The 17,837-nt window shown below is 41.7% G+C and overlaps 1 protein-coding gene across 9 annotated transcripts in view; it reads right to left on the minus strand.

Moving 5' to 3' along the window:
- agap1 (ArfGAP with GTPase domain, ankyrin repeat and PH domain 1) overlaps positions 1-17,837 on the minus strand; it is a 179,805-nt gene that overhangs the window by 72,204 nt on the left and 89,764 nt on the right. For 6 of the 9 annotated variants that reach the window (XM_026158520.1, XM_026158519.1, XM_026158515.1 and 3 more), the window contains 5 exons: positions 17,530-17,544; positions 15,748-15,833; positions 15,438-15,579; positions 11,763-11,897; positions 395-522 (listed from right to left, as the gene is read on the minus strand). In XM_026158520.1, coding sequence (XP_026014305.1) covers positions 395-522; positions 11,763-11,897; positions 15,438-15,579; positions 15,748-15,833; positions 17,530-17,544 — 506 coding nt within the window. The remainder of the gene's footprint in view (positions 1-394; positions 523-11,762; positions 11,898-15,437; positions 15,580-15,747; positions 15,834-17,529; positions 17,545-17,837) is intronic. The other 3 variants (XM_026158521.1, XM_026158522.1, XM_026158516.1) reach the window with 1 other exon arrangement.

The raw sequence follows: 17,837 nt of genomic DNA on the forward strand, positions 1-17,837 counted from the left end.
GAACCAGGCTCGGGTATCTGTTGCGACAGGTTGGGGATGAGAAGAGGGCTCTAACTAAAAAGCCCATTTAGCAGCTGTTCATATCGTCACATGACCTTCATCAGCTCAGACACAGTTCACCAGGTCAGCTAACTCATTCAAACTCTATGGGCTGGTATGGTAACACCTAATATTACAAATTAACCATCACAAGAAGGATTCATCAGCTCCATTATACTAACTTCTGTATAATGTAATTAGTGCAATGGCACAAAGTGAAGGTGTTCAACTACAATCAAAGAGGCTAGCTGACAACATGTGACATGGTGCCTCTTTAGCTGACTGATGAACCAGCAGTGCTATGTAATGACTGTAAACCAATGTAATGCAAATGTGACTCTGTGTGACCTCTGACCTGGCTGATGTGGACGGCTGACACTTGTGTGGCGCAGACAGACGAGTGACTCGGGGAGTTGGGGAGTGACTTGCAAGGCCCGATGGACAACTGCTGTTTCTTCCTGGTGGCCACGATCTTCTGGGCAACTGCAACACACAAAACACACACAAATCAGACCAAAGTACACCGAAACACTCAGTGAGGTCCAACAACCAGTGAGGTGACTACAAAAAGAAAATATCAGTGCTCAAAGAGGAACATGGTGTCCCCCTTTTAGGTTTTAAAAACCAGCACCACCTACTGCCTGCTGTCATCATCACATCCTCGGGGTGAAGTGTGTTCATGTCTGGCATCATGTAAAAAAGAAAAAAGCGTCTGTGTCTGGTTTTATTGAGCTGTAACCAGCCCCTCTCTCAGTTTGGTGGTTTTATTAAAGTGTATATAAAGCTCAGAGGAGCCGTTTTACAGTCTAAAAGCAGCTAAGGGTTTAACCCAGGAGCCACAAACAAGGCAGTGAAAGTCACCATTTACATTTTCACTTTAATTTAGAAGAAAAAAAAAAAAGGGGGGGGGGAATCACCTTTTGTCCATTAAAACCCAGAATACGTCTGAAACAAACGTGTCTGTTTGAATTCCTAATTCTTCTGTCATTGTTTTAAATTAGGCATCTTCCACATTATAACCACATGGAGTCTCTTAACATCATTTCTACTGATGTTTTTATGATCCTCAGTACAACTCAAGTCAGGTTGAGGCAGGGAAGATCCAAGCATTCTCTCCTCTGATTGGCTGCTCATAATGGCTGGGGGAGGAGGGTTCTTCATTGACTGACGAGGACCTTTTAGGATATTAATGGGAGAATAATGACTGCTCGGCACTGTTGAGAGTGGTGGAGGGCTTCAATGTCAGATTTATGATTTAAAATCATACAGTGGTCAGACTAAACCGCACTCTTTCACTTATAATGTTGAACGTCTTCACCAACATCAGCTGGTGTCCTGAGCACCACCCTGAGGGGACAAAGTACTGCTACATTATGACAAAAGTTTACCTCTCTTCAATCCAATGAAGTGTTTTTAGCTCAAGAATCAGCAGAAGTTTGATTTACACCACTAAAAGTAAGTTTTTGGAAGGCTAGCAATTTTCAATTTAAACGGTTGTTTTATTTGTTGCAATCTGGTGGTTTTATAGAAGGTGATATAAGTTCAAACACCTACTGAAAGGGGCTAACTGGTGGCAGGCAAAGTATAGCTTATATATAGTCCTAGAGACCGGTAGCTGCTTCCATGTGAACAACTAGTTGCTAAGTTGGCAATTGATTGTTGGCTGTTGCCGGGTGAAATCAGTTTCAAAGAGAGTGCTGCACAAAAAACCTGATTGCGATTGGTTTGGTCACCCGTAGATGCAATTGCAATGCCAGCAAACTCTAGCAACTACTTGCCAACCTGTTGGGGACTGCACAATTTTTTCTAGCCGCCCATGGTCGCCATGGAGCTATTAACTGGTCTCTAGGCTTGTGTGTCTGAGGCTGTATGTGGCTACAGCTGGTTTAGCCCTCAGCAGTATATTTCTCACGTTCTCTTCCTGTTTTTCTAATATGCAGGCTGACAGTAGCAATCTAATGTTGACATATATAATTAGCTCCCAAAATCAATGAAAACGTTAAACATTAAGTTGGAATAAACATAGGATAGCGTAGTACTTATATTATTATATTTCAAAATTTCAGAGATTTCCCCCTAAATATCGTCTATTTGTATCACGTCTTTTTGTTTTTCTAGTATTAATTAAATCTTTCGAAATTTCTTCTGTTTTCTGACAACAGTCCTTTACAACTCCTGGAGGAAAACCTGGTCCTTTCAAACTGAAAACAACAGTAAAGGTCTTTGGTTGAATGGTGTTCACACAGCGCGCTCAGTCAGTCAGTCTCACCAGCCTCCGTAAATAATTACACTAAAATCTGGTCCCAGCAGGTCAGCACCAAAGCTCGGAGCGATCAAACTGTTGTGTCTGTCTGATGATGTGCTGGTGGAGCCGAGTGTTGGACAGGAGACAGGAGAGAGTTAAGACTTTAGTGACTCCATTATCTCTGTTCCAATAAACACTGGCTTGTTTCATGCTCTCGCAGATGAAGCCATTGTTTTAATTGGGCTCGTTAAAGGCCCCGGCTTCGTTAATGAGGACCCAGTCGTAAACATTTACCTCCAGGTGACACGGGGCCGAGCCAAGGGCAGCAAAGAGAGAGAAGAAACTCGGAGGTGTTTAAAAGAAGCCTCTGCGGCACGATGGAGCCATTCAGAACAAAAACAGACGATGAAAGGGAGCGAGTCTGATCAAAAATCGCTGCTTTTAGCTCCACGGGATCAACGTTAATGCTGAGACGGTGATTAGCTTGTTTGATGAAGCTTGGACACATTTGGTCTGACACTGATTGCGGGATTTTTCTACTGAATTCGCACCAACAGTTTCTCCTTGATAAGAACACTTTTGTAATTGTCCTCTGCAAAATTTAACAAACTTTCACCACCAGGGGGCACCCATTTACCAGTGTGTGTATCTTGCATAATAAAGGTTACATATCGTATCAGTTGTTATCTTGTGGTGCAGACTGGAATTACAACAAAGTACAGTCTACATCACATCTGTCATACTCAACGCTTGGGGGCCAAATCCAGCCATGTGGCAGATTTAATCCAGCCTAATGATCAATTTAGGTTTTAAAAAATTGCAGAGTTGCCATTTTTATATTTTATGTCGATTCATGTCATACTAGAGGCCTCATCTGTATGTTGCATGTAGACTACAAAAGGTCAAGATCCTTTTATCTTTGCTATTGTATTGAAAATACCCACAGTAATCTGATTTTCATTTTCATGCCTTTAAGAAAAAGAAAATTAAAGATTGATTATGTTGGCAGTAGATTATTGTTTGATTAAATTGTTTAATGGATAAACGACTGTTCGTTTACTGAGGCCCTTTTGGGATATGCAACATCATCCAGGACAGTGGGGATGGACTTGTAGACTCCTGGATGGATGGACGGATCTCCTGCCTTTCAAGTGTGTCCCTTTGTAAAAATGAGCTGGACAGCCCTGGTCTAGCTCAGCTTCAGTTTATCTGATTTTGATCAGTTTCTGGAACGTGTGAAATGATTTTGAAGTTCTCAAATCATCTCATATCACCAGAGATTTTCACTGTTGTCTTTATGTGAATGACTCTTCTTCTTCTTCTTCACCAACACATTTTTGTTTTCTTCTGGTTTCGTATCAGCTGCACAATGAAAACAACATCAACGTGCTAACTAACACTGCAAAATCAGTGGACGAATACTAGCTCTGTTCTCCAGTGGAGTTTGTGCTGACATAAAGGAAGGATAAACACTTTTTTAGCATCCGTTCTAACAAATTTAAACATTTGCACTTCCTTGCTACATAATATTTATAATGGCAAAACACTCATTAGTAATTCCTACTACTTATTTCAGTTATTATTGGTATACAGGGACACGTTCCTGGATGTGGTTTCACTTTTGATAGGCTCATGGCGGCTAAAGATCGTCCAATATTCATGTTCATCTAATTAATAAATCCATCCCAACAGATTTTTTTTTTTGACAAGGGTAAAGTAAATAGATCATTCAAGTGTTGGATCATTTAACATCTTTAAATTTCTTGTTTTGTTTGAGCAACAGTCCAAAAACGAAACATCTCCAGCTTTTACTAACACCATTTTTTGGAGTTTTCACTGGTAACGATGTACTGATAGTGACCAGTGGTCAGTTAATGTAGCTCCAGTTAGACTTTTGGCCCTGATCAGAACAAAGTTTGAATCCCAGAGTGAGAAAGTCACAGAGGACTGAGCCTCTCACATGCATGTCAGCGTGTCTGTCCTGCACCTGGCAGGCTGTATATTACTTTAAGTGTTAAGAACAGTTATGATAAGGCTGCGCTAAATATTTAAACTGCACGGTTAATGCAATTTAACTTTATCCATCAATCTCAGTTCTGCTCTGAGAAGCTGCCATTTCTTCTAATGGAAACGTCTCCCCTTTGATCAGATTTATGACGGGGCTGCACCGCCAGCTCACACATAAAGATGAAGGGGAGGGGGGCGGAGCTGACTGCAGCGTTTCACTCTTTACATGTTAAAGTCAAACACCGCAGCTGCTGCAGGTGTGCTATCTGAACGTGTGGTGCTTCAAGGTCACATTAAAAAAAGAAAAAAGAAAATGCTGAGCCAAATGTCACGAAACTTGTTGGAACGGTGGATCATGGTTGGAGGAAAAAGCCAGGAAATTCTAGTATGAATCCAGATCAGTTTTCCTAAAGTATCAAAACAGGAAATTGACTTTGGTTTGATGTTTGTCAAATGACAAAATTATCTGTTCATGTTTATGTGTTTGTTAGAAGTAAAGCTTTATTCAGGAGTACTTTAACTATTTAAGAACAGCCAAAGGAAGAAACCATTAATGTTCAAATCCAGATGACTTGAGCTCGGGTGGGAGACTTTTTTAATGCTGTTTTTGCAAAGGTTTAAATCCATTTGTTTCAAAGGCACCGTGGACACGCGTGTAAATGTAATTTTTGGTTTACTCTCTACTTTTATAAACCCTGAATTTTCAAATCTGATGTGCAGCACGTCTGCTGTTGTTTGGATGACAGGAGCTGCATAAAGGTCCAGTGTAAGATAAGCTACTCTAGTATAACCCAAAAATAAAAACTGTGCAGTCGGCTCTTTGCAGATTAGTGTGTTTGTGGTGTCAGTGTGTGAATATTTACACACTGGATGTGATTTTTATATCGCAGGAATGTTTCTGAGTGACTGTTTGACAGAGCGTGTGTGGTCATTAAAGCTCGTTAGTGAGCGCTAACGAAGCATCCTCAGTCTGCACTCTGACATGGACCAAAAAGAAGAAGAAGGAGAAGAGGAGGAGGAGGACCCGCGCGTGTGTGTGTGTGTGTGTGTGTTGGGGTTCACGTCGGTGTAATTAGGCTAATTAAATTAGTGCGCTGATGGACGAGGGAGTGCAGGGCTGTCACCCTTGTGCTCCTCCCCCCTCGATCCCTCGCACAGAGGTCACCCCCCCTTGCCCCGCCCCTCTCTGACTGGACCAGGCTTCACTTCCCATTACAGCAAATTACATGTTAAACATGTTAAACACACACACATGCATATACACACACACTGAAGCCCAGCAGAAAACAAAGACGACTACAGATCACAGCACAGTTGATTCAACATCATTTCAACTCAGATTTGCGCTAAAATTTAACAGTTTTAATTAAAAAAATGCTAAAAATTTTAACCAATTTTATTTTTTTTATTAACAGCATCATTTACAAAATCTTATTATATTTAGGAATAGTTTCATCATGCTAGAAAAAACTTGGAGTTTAAAATGGTTTCTTATATGATTAATGTCCAAATGGTTTTGTGTAATTTTTAGAGCTAAAATGCAGAAGCATAAACAGGTTCCAGCAAAGGTGTGAATGTAATTCTGCATTTTATGAAAGTTAAGTAATTCTGGTTAAAAGACGACATGCAGTTTAAACACAAAGGTTTTTAATCTTTTGGCAGGTTTTTCTAGTACTGACTGGTCCAATGTTTCAATATAACCAAACTCAGGAGGTGAAACATCTGAACTAGAGAAGCTGAAATGTCAAAAACTGACAGGTTCTCTCTCAGATGTGAATACTGTTTGGTTTTTAATGAGGGTAAATCAATTTTAGTAGAACAAAATAACCTCTTTAAACATACAAACATAGGTTTGCAGCATTTATGAGAAACATTTTAGCTACTTCCTGACATTACTTAGACACTTTGGTCCAATTTTTTAATAAAACCACATCAGGGAACCTAAATGTTTAACTTGAATGTGAAACTTTTGCTACAAAATTGTTAGAATTGATTTTTTTAAATAAAAATATAAAAGCTGTCAAACTGTTAAAAGTAACTTTTTTCAGCTAAAATGCCCAAAATGAACCAGCTACAGTTCACATGTGATTATTATTGGATCTGTTGGATCATTAACTAATTAGATTCTTACAAGTATCCATATATAATCATACACGATGATATTCTTATGTGTTAAAATTTCAGGTTCATCAAAGCTTCGGTGGGTTGAAATAAAGTAAAATGATGGTTTAACGGCATAAAATACAGAATGAAACCTTCCTCCTCCTCTTCCTCACCCCTCCCTAGCTCAAAAAACGTCATTACAACAAGCGGGCCAATTATGTTTAATGCTAAGTGTTGTGGTCATTCATGCAACTTCCTCATCTCGGTGCCGCCGCTGCGACTCATCAAAGCCTCTATTACATTTAACACACACACACACACACACACACACACACACACACACACACACACACACACACACACACAAATCAAGTCAAATCAGTGCCAATCAGCATTTCTGCACTGCAAGCTTCTGCCTGTCGCCATGAGGCCCCAGCTGACTACTAGGCCGAATATGAGCATTGGGTAATTAAAGCCCCGCCCCCATCTCGACCACTGGGCCAACCGGCCGCGATTGATGGCGTCTGAAAGTGCAGCGAAGGTCACTAAAGCACAATCGATACGCTCAGAAACATCAGCTCCATCATAAAGTGTGACCTCACCCTCCATCGACATGCGTGCAAAATGTCATTTAAATCAGAGAACAAGAAGAAAGTTTGCAGAATCGATCAATAAATAAATGCATCGATCAGCCTCCAATAACAGCTATTACACTGCTGTTTTAAATCAATCAATCAATAACAGATATTTCACAAAAGTAAGAATACGGTGAAGAAAAGTGTATGTAGAGCACAAACATCTCCCACCAAAGTCCATTCAAAACCTTCAGCATTTAAGAAAATCTGCTACGTAGGGTTTTTTTTATTTAAGGTTTTTAATATAATATATAATGTAAAGTATTTTTCCTGTGTGATTGATTTTTAAATAATGTGTAAATAATTTTGAAGTATTATTTTTGTATAAATGAAACTTCCTGGTGATAAGATGACGTCTCAACTGGTTTAAGTTAACAACAAATAAAATAAAACAAATAAACAAATAAAATAAAAAACTATACAAATTTAATGCAAGTAGGTTTCAGACATTATTTGTTCACCAACTTCCTGTTTGTGTGCAGGCTTTTATTTTGTAAACAGGTGAACCAACAGGTGATACTGGGAATCAGCTTGACGGCAGCACGATTGTAGCTCACACAATAAGATAAACATTTACATACACACCATAACGTATAGACAGGGGTGTGTCCAAAGACAAGCCAAAAGGTGCCCCTACCCCATATAAACCCATGATAACAACAACGATAATAATAATAATAATAATAATAATGTTAGAAATAATAGTAATGATAAAGTCCCCATTGCTGTTTCACGCTCGTGTGTCTTCTTCTCTGTCTCTAAATGGTAAATTATACTTATGTTGTGCTTTTCTACTCCTACTACAAGCGTCATTCACACACACACAAACACACACACATTTATATGAGCGCCTTTTTCTTCCCATAAACACGTTTAACATAACATCCACACATTGACACACATCGGGGCTACTCAGGGTTCAGCATCTTGCTCAACAGCCAGGAATCAAACCACCAACCTTCTTAGCTGACAACCCCACTTGAGCCATCTGTCACACATCTGACCGACACACTGCAGTTAAAGCGGACTCAAATTTAAACCCACAAACACACACACACACACACAGTAAAAATATAAATACCCACTAACACAAACACACGCACGTACTCAGAGCTGCAGGCTGCTGCATCGTTCTGCTGGGTGATTAGAAAACTGATTAATTTGGGATAATGACGAGAAGAATACAAGGAGACAGTGTCTCACACACGCACACACACACAGACACACACACAGAGTGGAATAATTAAGAGGATAATAAGGCAGCGTTTAGTGTGGAAAGCTTCCTCCTGGGCCGACCGCACACACACACACACACACACACACACACACACACACACACTGCAGCTCTTCTTCTCTTACAATTAAAAGTCTGCAGTGTTTCGCTCCTCTGAGGATTCGACTGTTTCCTGTGCTCGACACAGCGAGCCTCTGCTGCTGCTGCTGCACTGCCCCCTGCAGGACACACTCAGCAATGACTGCCCACAGATGATGGATGAAGACTTGTGTCTGTTCCTTCTCTGGACATGCTGTCTCATCACACACAGACACACACACTTTACAGGGACTTCATCCGCCACAGAAAGTAGTCCCCATAGATGAACTGCACTGAGCGTTAAACTATTTCAACCCGATTTGAAGAAGAAGCCGATGATACTTTCTTATATCCTTTACAACATTTTTGTCTGTTTTGAGTTTATTAAAAATAAATGCAAAAGCATGAAATTAAGAGATGTAAGAAATACTCTTAGTTCCCCTGAAATGAGGCGACGCTGCACAGAGGGGATCACCTGCCTCTTTTTCAGCTTAACTTCTGTTTCCGTACAGAAAAGTTTATATATGAGCCAAAGATCTGCGGGAGATATGAAACAAGCAGGTTAAGAGGTGATCATGTCACCTGATGTGATGACTACAAGCTAAAATTTACATATGAAATGCCCTTAAATCAGGGGTGGGAAACTCCAGGCCTCGAGGGCCGGTGTCCCTACAGGTTTTAGATGTATCCTTGAACCAACACAGCTGATTTAAATGGCTAAATGAGCTCCTGCAGTTCTCCAGAGGCCTGGTAACGAACTAATCATGTGATTCAGGTGTGTTGACCCAAGGTGAGATCTAAAACCTGCAGGACACTGGCCCTTGGGGCCTGGAATTGCCCACCCCTGCCTTAAATCATTAGCAGGGCTTTTATTGTTAAAATCTGCATCCAGGATCAAAACAAAGCAATCAAACGCCTTATTTCGTCACATTCATTCCACCTCAAACCATCGTCAGGTTAGCTCTGGATTCAGCCTCATATCACAGCATGGTTGGTCACCTGTGGGCGGGTCAACACTGAAGAGAACATCTCTGAAATCCAGAATCAGGAGTTTGAAAATGAAGTGTTTAACATCTGGGCTCCATCTCAGTACATGAAGTTTTCTGCACTAACATGCAGTCTATCTACCTCACCTTGACATATTTTTATTTCTGTGACTTTGATTGCTAAATGTCTGCTTCAGGCTTTGGTTAAGCTGTGAATCATTAAACAATCGTAAAGCGGACGACAGATTTCCCAGCTCTTCGTCGTCATCAGTCAGAGAGCAAACCTGTAACCCTGTAAACCGAGCCTGAGCGGCAGAATCTGATCAGACCCACTCAAAGTGAAACTCAGGTGGACGCGAAAGAAGCCAGAGGCCGTCAGAGTCGCTGCTAATTAACCGCTGAGTCCGTGTCATCCATTTCTCTCTCTAATTACAGCCGTTAACCCCGCGCCTGCCGACCGGTCGCCCGCCCGCCGCTTCATTAACGTCTCTGCTGCCTCTCTTCTTATTAATGTGCTCTCAGAGTGTGAAAAATGAGCCGCAGGGTTTACCATTTGCAATAAGAGAGAGAGAAAAAAAACTTTTCTCCTGAAACCTTTCTGCCGCTTTTTTGTTTGCTCCTGTTGATGATTCAGCTTCACAGATTTGTGTCTTTCTGTCCTAAAACTGTTGCATTCAGAGCGATCAAACATTTGAAAATGCTCCTGTTGAATGTCTGAAAGAGGTTCAGCACTGCAGTCACACAGCACAAAGCAGGATGGGTAAAAGAGTAGCAGCTAAAGGCCTTCATCACTCATTGGTGATGTCAGAAAGCCAAACAAACGATCATCTGGGTGATTCAGTCCAATCAACCAAAGACTTCTCAGTCTTAGGCAGGCCTAAGATTTCTGTTTGGTAAAGGTCCACTCTACTACTGCTGCTGCTGGGACGTAACACAAGCAGTGGTGAAACATAACTGGGTACGCATACACATGTTGTAGGGCCAAGTTCACAGTTTGGTAAATCTTTGTTGGTGCAGCAGAAATAAATTATGACGTCTTTAGACACTTTCACACATGAACTGGTGGTTTCCAGAAATCCTGTCTCGATGCATCCTCACACTGGAAATAGAAATGAACGTGTTACATGTGGAGAGCGTGCAGGAGGCAGGACAAAAAGCTGAAACCACAGGTGCAGGTGGTTTTTCAAAAACAGCCCTCTTGGCTCCTGCCTGGAACGTCCATTATCAAATGATGTAAGACAACTTCACAAACCCAGAACTGAAACTCAGTAATGAGATGATCATAAGTCTGGACCTCCATAGCGAGGAAGTCTCGTGCCAGGTGGCTTGAGGTGAATTCATGAACCCAGACGTGAAGCACGGCAGAGGTGATCGCTGCCGTGCTTCACGTCTGGGTTCATAAGGCTTCAGTCCAAGGAAGTCCCAAACCATATCAAACATCCAGCAAAAATCAACTCGGGAAGAATTCATGGACACAAAAATTAAATGTGGATGAAGGAGCATCACAAATTTGGGCTTTCAGATCCAATGAATCACCAAGAAATTGCCTCAGACAAAATCACAAACACAAAGAAAATCACGGTCAGGACTCGCATCACAGTTTGGGCCCAGAAAGTCTAATACTCAACCAAACATGTAGCACCAAACGACTTAAGATGGTGGAGGTGGCATCGTAAGTTTGGGCCTTCAGACGCAATGAACCTATGAACCAATACGTGAAGAATGGCCGAGGCAACACTGTAAACTGGGGGCTTCAAACCAAGGAAGACGCCAAACATCAGGGGATATACTTCACAAACCTAAAGCTCAGTTACATTGAGGTTTGAGGCGTCTAATTGGGACTTAACTAAAGATATGTCACTTTTTATGGCTTCTTCCCAGTAACTACACCACAGAATGACTTTGAACAGGGGAAATCCACCCTCAGAAATCACAGGTTGCTCTTGTTCAGTAAAGGTTGTTAAACTGTTTGTCAGTTACGTACCTAAACACACTGTGTCTTTGTGTCACTGTGACTTAGACACAGATCAGATCACATATTTATTCACTCATTTAATGCAGATGTGCATGCAGTGTGTGGGTCAGTCAGGACCTTGACGGCTCCGGACACTCTCCTGCTCCTCCTCTTTGTCCTTCCTCCCGCTGTAATGTCTGATTCTTTTATTAATCCCGTTGGGGAATTGTCTCTTTTTGTAGCCCCCCACCTTTCTCCCCCCGCTATGATGAAACTTAATTGCTGTTCGGTTTGAGCTAAATAGCTGAGCGGGTCCATTTAAGTCTTAATTGATGTGTGATTAAGAGCGTTCGAATGGCTCCGGCCGGGACGTTGGAGGAGGAGGAGGGAGTGTGCCGGGGAGGAATGTCACCTTCCCAGAGGACTGGACTCTGGTTTCCCGGTCGTGTTGGACACTTTTCCCTGACAGATGGCTGCTTACCATCCTGGAAGACTCGCTCCACGTTGAGGCCGTAGGTGGCGCAGGTTTCATAGTAGGTGCATCGTTTGAGGTCGTTGGAGAGCTTCCTGGCCCGGGTATCGTCGATCACCCTCGGGTTGGTCGAGCTGATGGCGTCTGAGAGGGAAATGACAAAGAAAGAGCTTGAGTCTAACTTTAAATCCACATTTTACAGTAAAAGAAAGAAACTCAAAGGCACCAATCTATTTTTATTCAGGCGTTTACCCTAATGTAGGTATATAAGGTGTCATAAATATAATAAAAGCCGTAAGACTGACTCAGTCATGTATTTTATTAGATTTCTGGCCTGTAGAATCAGAAGGAACGCCTCCACATCAGCGCTGTGGCTCATGAAGGTGAAAAGAAACAAGAGCCCAGACTTTAACTAGGAAAACTTCAGCAGTACTCTGGCCCCATCTGCTGGTTATGAGAGTAATAAGCACGTTTGGATTAAGCTACTTCCAAGTGCAACAAAATAGGTAGTAACAACAGCTCTAGAGAGGACCGGCTCATGCAAAAATCTGCCAAATAACATCTATTAGTAATATTTGTAATTATTTATACGAGAGTATTTCACTTTAAGGAATGAACGCCTCCATGAACAACACTAGAATTACTTTAAAATGACTCAGATGTCACTGGAGGTGACATGAAGAACCTGTCCTGTGTTTAAAGACGTTTCCTCCTGTTTTAATGTTTGAGGGACCACATGTGTCAAAGTAATTGCTCCTGTTATCACTGTACCTGCCTCTGTTTTATTTAACCTATCTGCTAAAGAATGTAGAACCAACTCTTAGATGTGCTGGCTGTTAAACTCAACATGGGTTCATGTTGGTTTTTTCAGGTGAACACCAGGAAAAAAGGATGACAGAGGCAGGCAGATGTTATACAGGTAACTTTAACTGCGGCTGGAAATGAATATCAGAATGTGGAAGCGGCGTCCTGAGATGATTTCAGTGATTACACAAACACTGGGTCTTTATTGTTGCTCGTTTGTGGAGAATATTTGTGCTCTCTGGTGTTTCTCTCCGCCTGCAGCTTACAGGGACAAACTCAGTGAGACTGTAAATACATTCATACATACAAGATTTCAGCTCAGTAACAGCACAGCAGGACTCTGCTTCAAGAGTCAAGAGTCGTCAACACAGCTAGGCTTTCATTGTTTTTTGGCTGACTCAACAAAACCTAAAACCCCAGCAGGAGATAACAGGTATCATGCTGGTGGTTTTCATCTTTCTTTGCTACCTGCTTCAGGCTCTCTTCCTCAGAAAATCATCCCTATGAGTGCCCCTACACCAATCAGACATGTTAAAACTAGAGATGGACCGATCCGATATTACGTATCGTATCGGTCTGATACTGACCTAAATTACTGGATCAGATATCGGAGAGAAATAAAAAATGTAATCCGATCCAAAGTATCACAAAATCACCTCACAAAACACGCTACTTGGCATAACCCAGCTCAGCGCATCGGAGCAGTATGTGTCACGTGATAGAGCGGCTGTTGTCTGCGAGACCTGTCGGTGGTCTGTTGGAGCATTTGGAGCCTCGCTACATGCTTCCTAACCGCGGCATTTCATCTCAGCGAAAACTATCCCAGAGAAGTAAAACAAGTGGGAAGCGATTTGTCTCGTACTTCAGTTAGAATTAAAAAGTAGACACAAAGCTGGAGTTATTCTGTCTTTGCTGCGCAGTTGCATCCACTTCTCTCATTCACTCCCCCTCCCTCTCCTGTTATTACTTCAAACATGAAACTGATCAATGATCAGCTGATCAGCTTTTCTGTCGCAAGTCCCGTCTTTCTTGTTTGTTTATCGCCCACTTTGCGCTAGAAAGAGGACACCAGCGGATAAACAACAGCAGCACGTTTAAGCTTGATGAGCTGTTGTTAGAATGTATTTAATGCTACTTTCTAGTTTCAGCTGATGTTTGCTGGAGCCACAGCTGTAAAAGCTGCTGGTCATGATATGTGTTTGTATATGTGGTGAGAGGGAAACATGAAGATGAAACCAGGAGATGTCCTTACTGAATCATCAGAGCTGAACAGGTGATGGAGAAACAGGTTTACCTTTTAGGTGACATGAATGAGTTGAAGGGAAGTTATGAACTGTTTCTGAGAGACAAATAACACCAGGATCCTTTTTCTATGCAGCTGACAGCTGGTAACTGTGCAGGGGCGGCTCTAGCAAAGTTTTGTCGGGGGCCAGGTAGGGCATTAACAGGGAAAGGGGGGCACAAAGAAATATTTTTCTTTGTTATGTCATTTAAAAACTTTGAATAAATAATTATCTGAATCTTACAACAAAAGTGGTCATCTGATTAAATGTATAGAAATCCATTATTGCATATAGTAACTAATAAGTCTAATATACACCCTAGTAAGCTATAGTATTTTTTCCTTTGGGAAGACACCATCTGTGTAGTCTGTAATTCTGTTGAAGAAAGATGTTGAATCTATTTAATTATTGTAGAAAAATAATTGATTTCTGTGCATTTGTTTTACACATGCATTAAATTAAAGGTGATTATTAAGGGCGGACGTTGGTTCCCTAATATTTTTGCTGGGAGTTGGCAACCCTATTAGTTAGGTAGGTAAGTACTCTATAAAAAGCCAGAATAGGGAGGTTGGTGTAGGTTTGAATTTATTAGATTGATCAGTGTTGCTGAACTATAAAATGTTTTGGGTGCAGTGTATTTTTTGCATACAGGTATAACAGAATAGCTTCAGTCTCTTGTTTTTTAAAACTTGAGTATAAACTTATACAAAATGCAGCAAGATATTTATAAAAAAAAAACAGTTTTATTCATTACAAAATGCGCTATATCGGATTCATAACGGTATCGGCAGATATCCAAATTTATGATATCGGAATCGGTATCGTGCCATCTCTAGTTAAAACACATTCTTCCAGCAGAGAACTTATCAAGTTTATTAAAATCATGCTGTAAATAAAAATGTGCTGCTTCCAGATTATTTTAAACCCAAACATAAAATCACCAGGTCAGGAGCAGCATCAGTTACCATGGTGAGCTTTGACTCAACTGTTTATTAATCAGATCATTACTTTATTGGATTAACTGATCCATTAAGAGTAAAACAAATGAAAATGCTGCCTTAAAATGTCCAAACAGAGGAATAACTTTCAGTTCAGACTGATAATAAAGACAAAACTGTAACGACAAAGAATTATTCATGTCCTTTGATGCGCGGATTGGCCAGCGTTCAGCCTAAACACTCTACAAATCTACTGATGTTTTCCTGCTGTGTCTTCTCAGTTTTATGGTTCCTATATCTGGATCTATGTAGAATAACGGCAGTTTGCAGGGCAGACATTTTTTCTAATACTTTTATGAGTGCATAAAATACAAATAAAGAAAAGGAGGAATAAACTTAAAATTAACACCAGCCACAAAATGCTAATCAGAGGCAATGAAGTCAAGTTTACAGCTGCAATTAGGATTGTGCACCACTAGGTGGTAGCAAAGCTCTAGAAAAGCAGACTGTTCAGAGAGAAAGAGAGAGCTTCCTGCTAGGGACTAAAAATAAACCCCTTCAAGTAGAGTTTTAAACAATACAAAGATTTGGTGTCTATACAGAGGCTAGTGTGTGTGTGTGTGTGTGTGTGTGTGTGTGTGTGTGTGTGTGTGTAGTACCTTGTGTGCCGACAAGCACCAGCGGCAGGTCAGCGGTGTTCCTGTAGTTGGCGAGGCGGCTGAAGTAGTGATAAACAGTCTGAAAGCTGATCTCGTCCTCCAGACTGAAGACAAAGATGACTGCGTCCACCCATAACGCAAACTGCGCACACACACACACACACATACACACACAAACAAGGTTGTAAATCCAAACTTTATTTAAAGCATAAAATCATTATTTCTCACAAATATCAGCCTAACAAAAATGCCGGGCTCTCTGGGCTCACAGTGTTCTCACAGTCCAGTCAGAAGGAGGTGCAGTACCCACCTGTGCTTCCGGGGGGCCTCCTTCATCTCTGATGAGCAGCAGGTGACTCTGACCGTCCACTACAATCTCCTTCTTAAAGCGCCCGCCTGCAGAAAAGACACACAGGTTACTAACAGCGATGCCAGCGGTGGGAGGAGGTCTGATCTACAGGGAGGTGGAGCCGATCATCGATTGATCCGGCTGATCGAGTGTGAGATGATGAACGCTACACAGGAGGGAGGTGATTGGACAGGAAAGTAAACTAATACATATGGGGGGGATGACGGAGATAACCAGCAGCTGAAAGAGAAAAACACAAAACGGGGTAAGCCATCTTTTATGTACAGTCTGTGGCTGTGACCACATTTAAGCAATACGGAAGCCTCTCAGTGCCTTACACTGCTCTAAAAACCAGCTTCAAACAGGGTCAAAAATCCAGGGGGGGCAGAAGGAGGAGCTTCCTGCTCCCACCTGATGTTCTGCTGTAACAGGTGCCTGCAGATGACTGAGGACCTGGAACATCTCATCAGGAGCACTGATGATCCGACAGCTTCTGCCTCTTTCTACCGTGAACTCGTGCATTTTGTTGTGCTCTGACCGTTCATCTCCGAGCTTGCTGTTGCTTTAAGAAACTCCACTCTGACACAAATATAAACAGCAGTGTGGCAAGTCACTGTGGGAACGAGCGTCTCTTCCTCAGCATTTACAGGAAGTCACCGGTGTTATTTCGGGCTCTCTCTCTCTCTCTCTCAGCTGGATCAGCTGATCTTGGGATGGCGTGGCCGAGCTAGCGCAGCTGCAGTAATAACACAGTAGATGTTTAGAGAGCGGCGAGCACAGGAAGTGGACATGTTTCCATCACTTGCCCTTTTCTTTACCCTGACGTTAAATATTTGCGTCAAGAGGAGCTGATTTTTGTGAGAGGGGCTGCCTTTCACAATAAAAGCCCTCAAAGCTTCTGAGGAGTGCATCAGCACAACTTATGACAGTGGATGTCGATCTTTTATTTACAGTGTGTGTGTCTGTGGTCATTCTGCGATGAGTCCAGCTTGATAAACTGATTAATACCTTTAACATGTAACTAATGTCTTCACTGATCAATACAGCCATCTAGTCATCTTACTTCTGCACCATTATAGGAACAAACGTACGAAACAGGATCATAAACACAGCTGATTGATCCCCACATGCAATTAAAGTCTCCAGTGTTACGATTTTCTCTTTAATCGGTTAATAGAATCACTTATTGATTCTTTAAAGACAAATAAAAAGTCATAAGTTCATCCTTTGGAGTTTAAACAGGCAGAAAAAGGAAAGTGAACACGGATTTATTACTAAACATGAAAAATGGTTCACTAGTGATCTGAAATTCATCTAAGATCGTTCACCTTTTTTGATCAAGATGGAAGAAAATCAGTGAAGCAGGTGAACATGATGAGGATGGAGACGAGAAAAAATATGATTAGATAATGAGGGGGCGGAGCTACACATTCAGTCGCAGCAGCCAATCGAGTTCAGCTTCAGGTTCAGCAGCTGGAAGCATTAAATAATCCAGATGTTTCAAATCTGACTTGATGAAATTATTTGTACAAACATGTAAAAAAACAAAAAACAAAAATGAAAGATGAAGCAGTTAAATCCCTGGAGACGTGCAGCGTGATGTTTGGCAGTTGTTTGATGACGCGGAGATGAGACGCGGTGCTGAACCCGAGCTGATCTCAACGTGCTGCTGTCTGAACCAATGAGGCGATGGATCGAAGGATAGAGGGATGGACAGGTGAAGGAGAGAGGAAGGATAGTTACCTGCATCCACGTCAGCTATTGTACAAGATCAGCCCCGAAGGAAGAAAGAGAGGAAACAAAAAGCAAAACAACAGCCACAGTTAATGCATGCACAGTCCAATCAGGAGACAGCGAGGAAGGTGTTTGAGAGAGGTTCAAAGAGAGGACACGAGAGAGAAGAAGAAGTAGAAAGAGCAGTAAAGAACAGTACACAGTTTCATTTGCAGTCAGCTGGAGGTCAAAGCAGTGAATAAACAAACACGTAAACACGAGAAAAGCTCTGAGAGGAAGAGGAGGACAGAGGTGAGAGGAAGGATGGACCGCTTTCC

This window comes from Astatotilapia calliptera, chromosome 23 (assembly GCF_900246225.1).
Source record: "Astatotilapia calliptera chromosome 23, fAstCal1.2, whole genome shotgun sequence".
In the NCBI taxonomy this organism is placed as follows: domain Eukaryota; kingdom Metazoa; phylum Chordata; class Actinopteri; order Cichliformes; family Cichlidae; genus Astatotilapia; species Astatotilapia calliptera.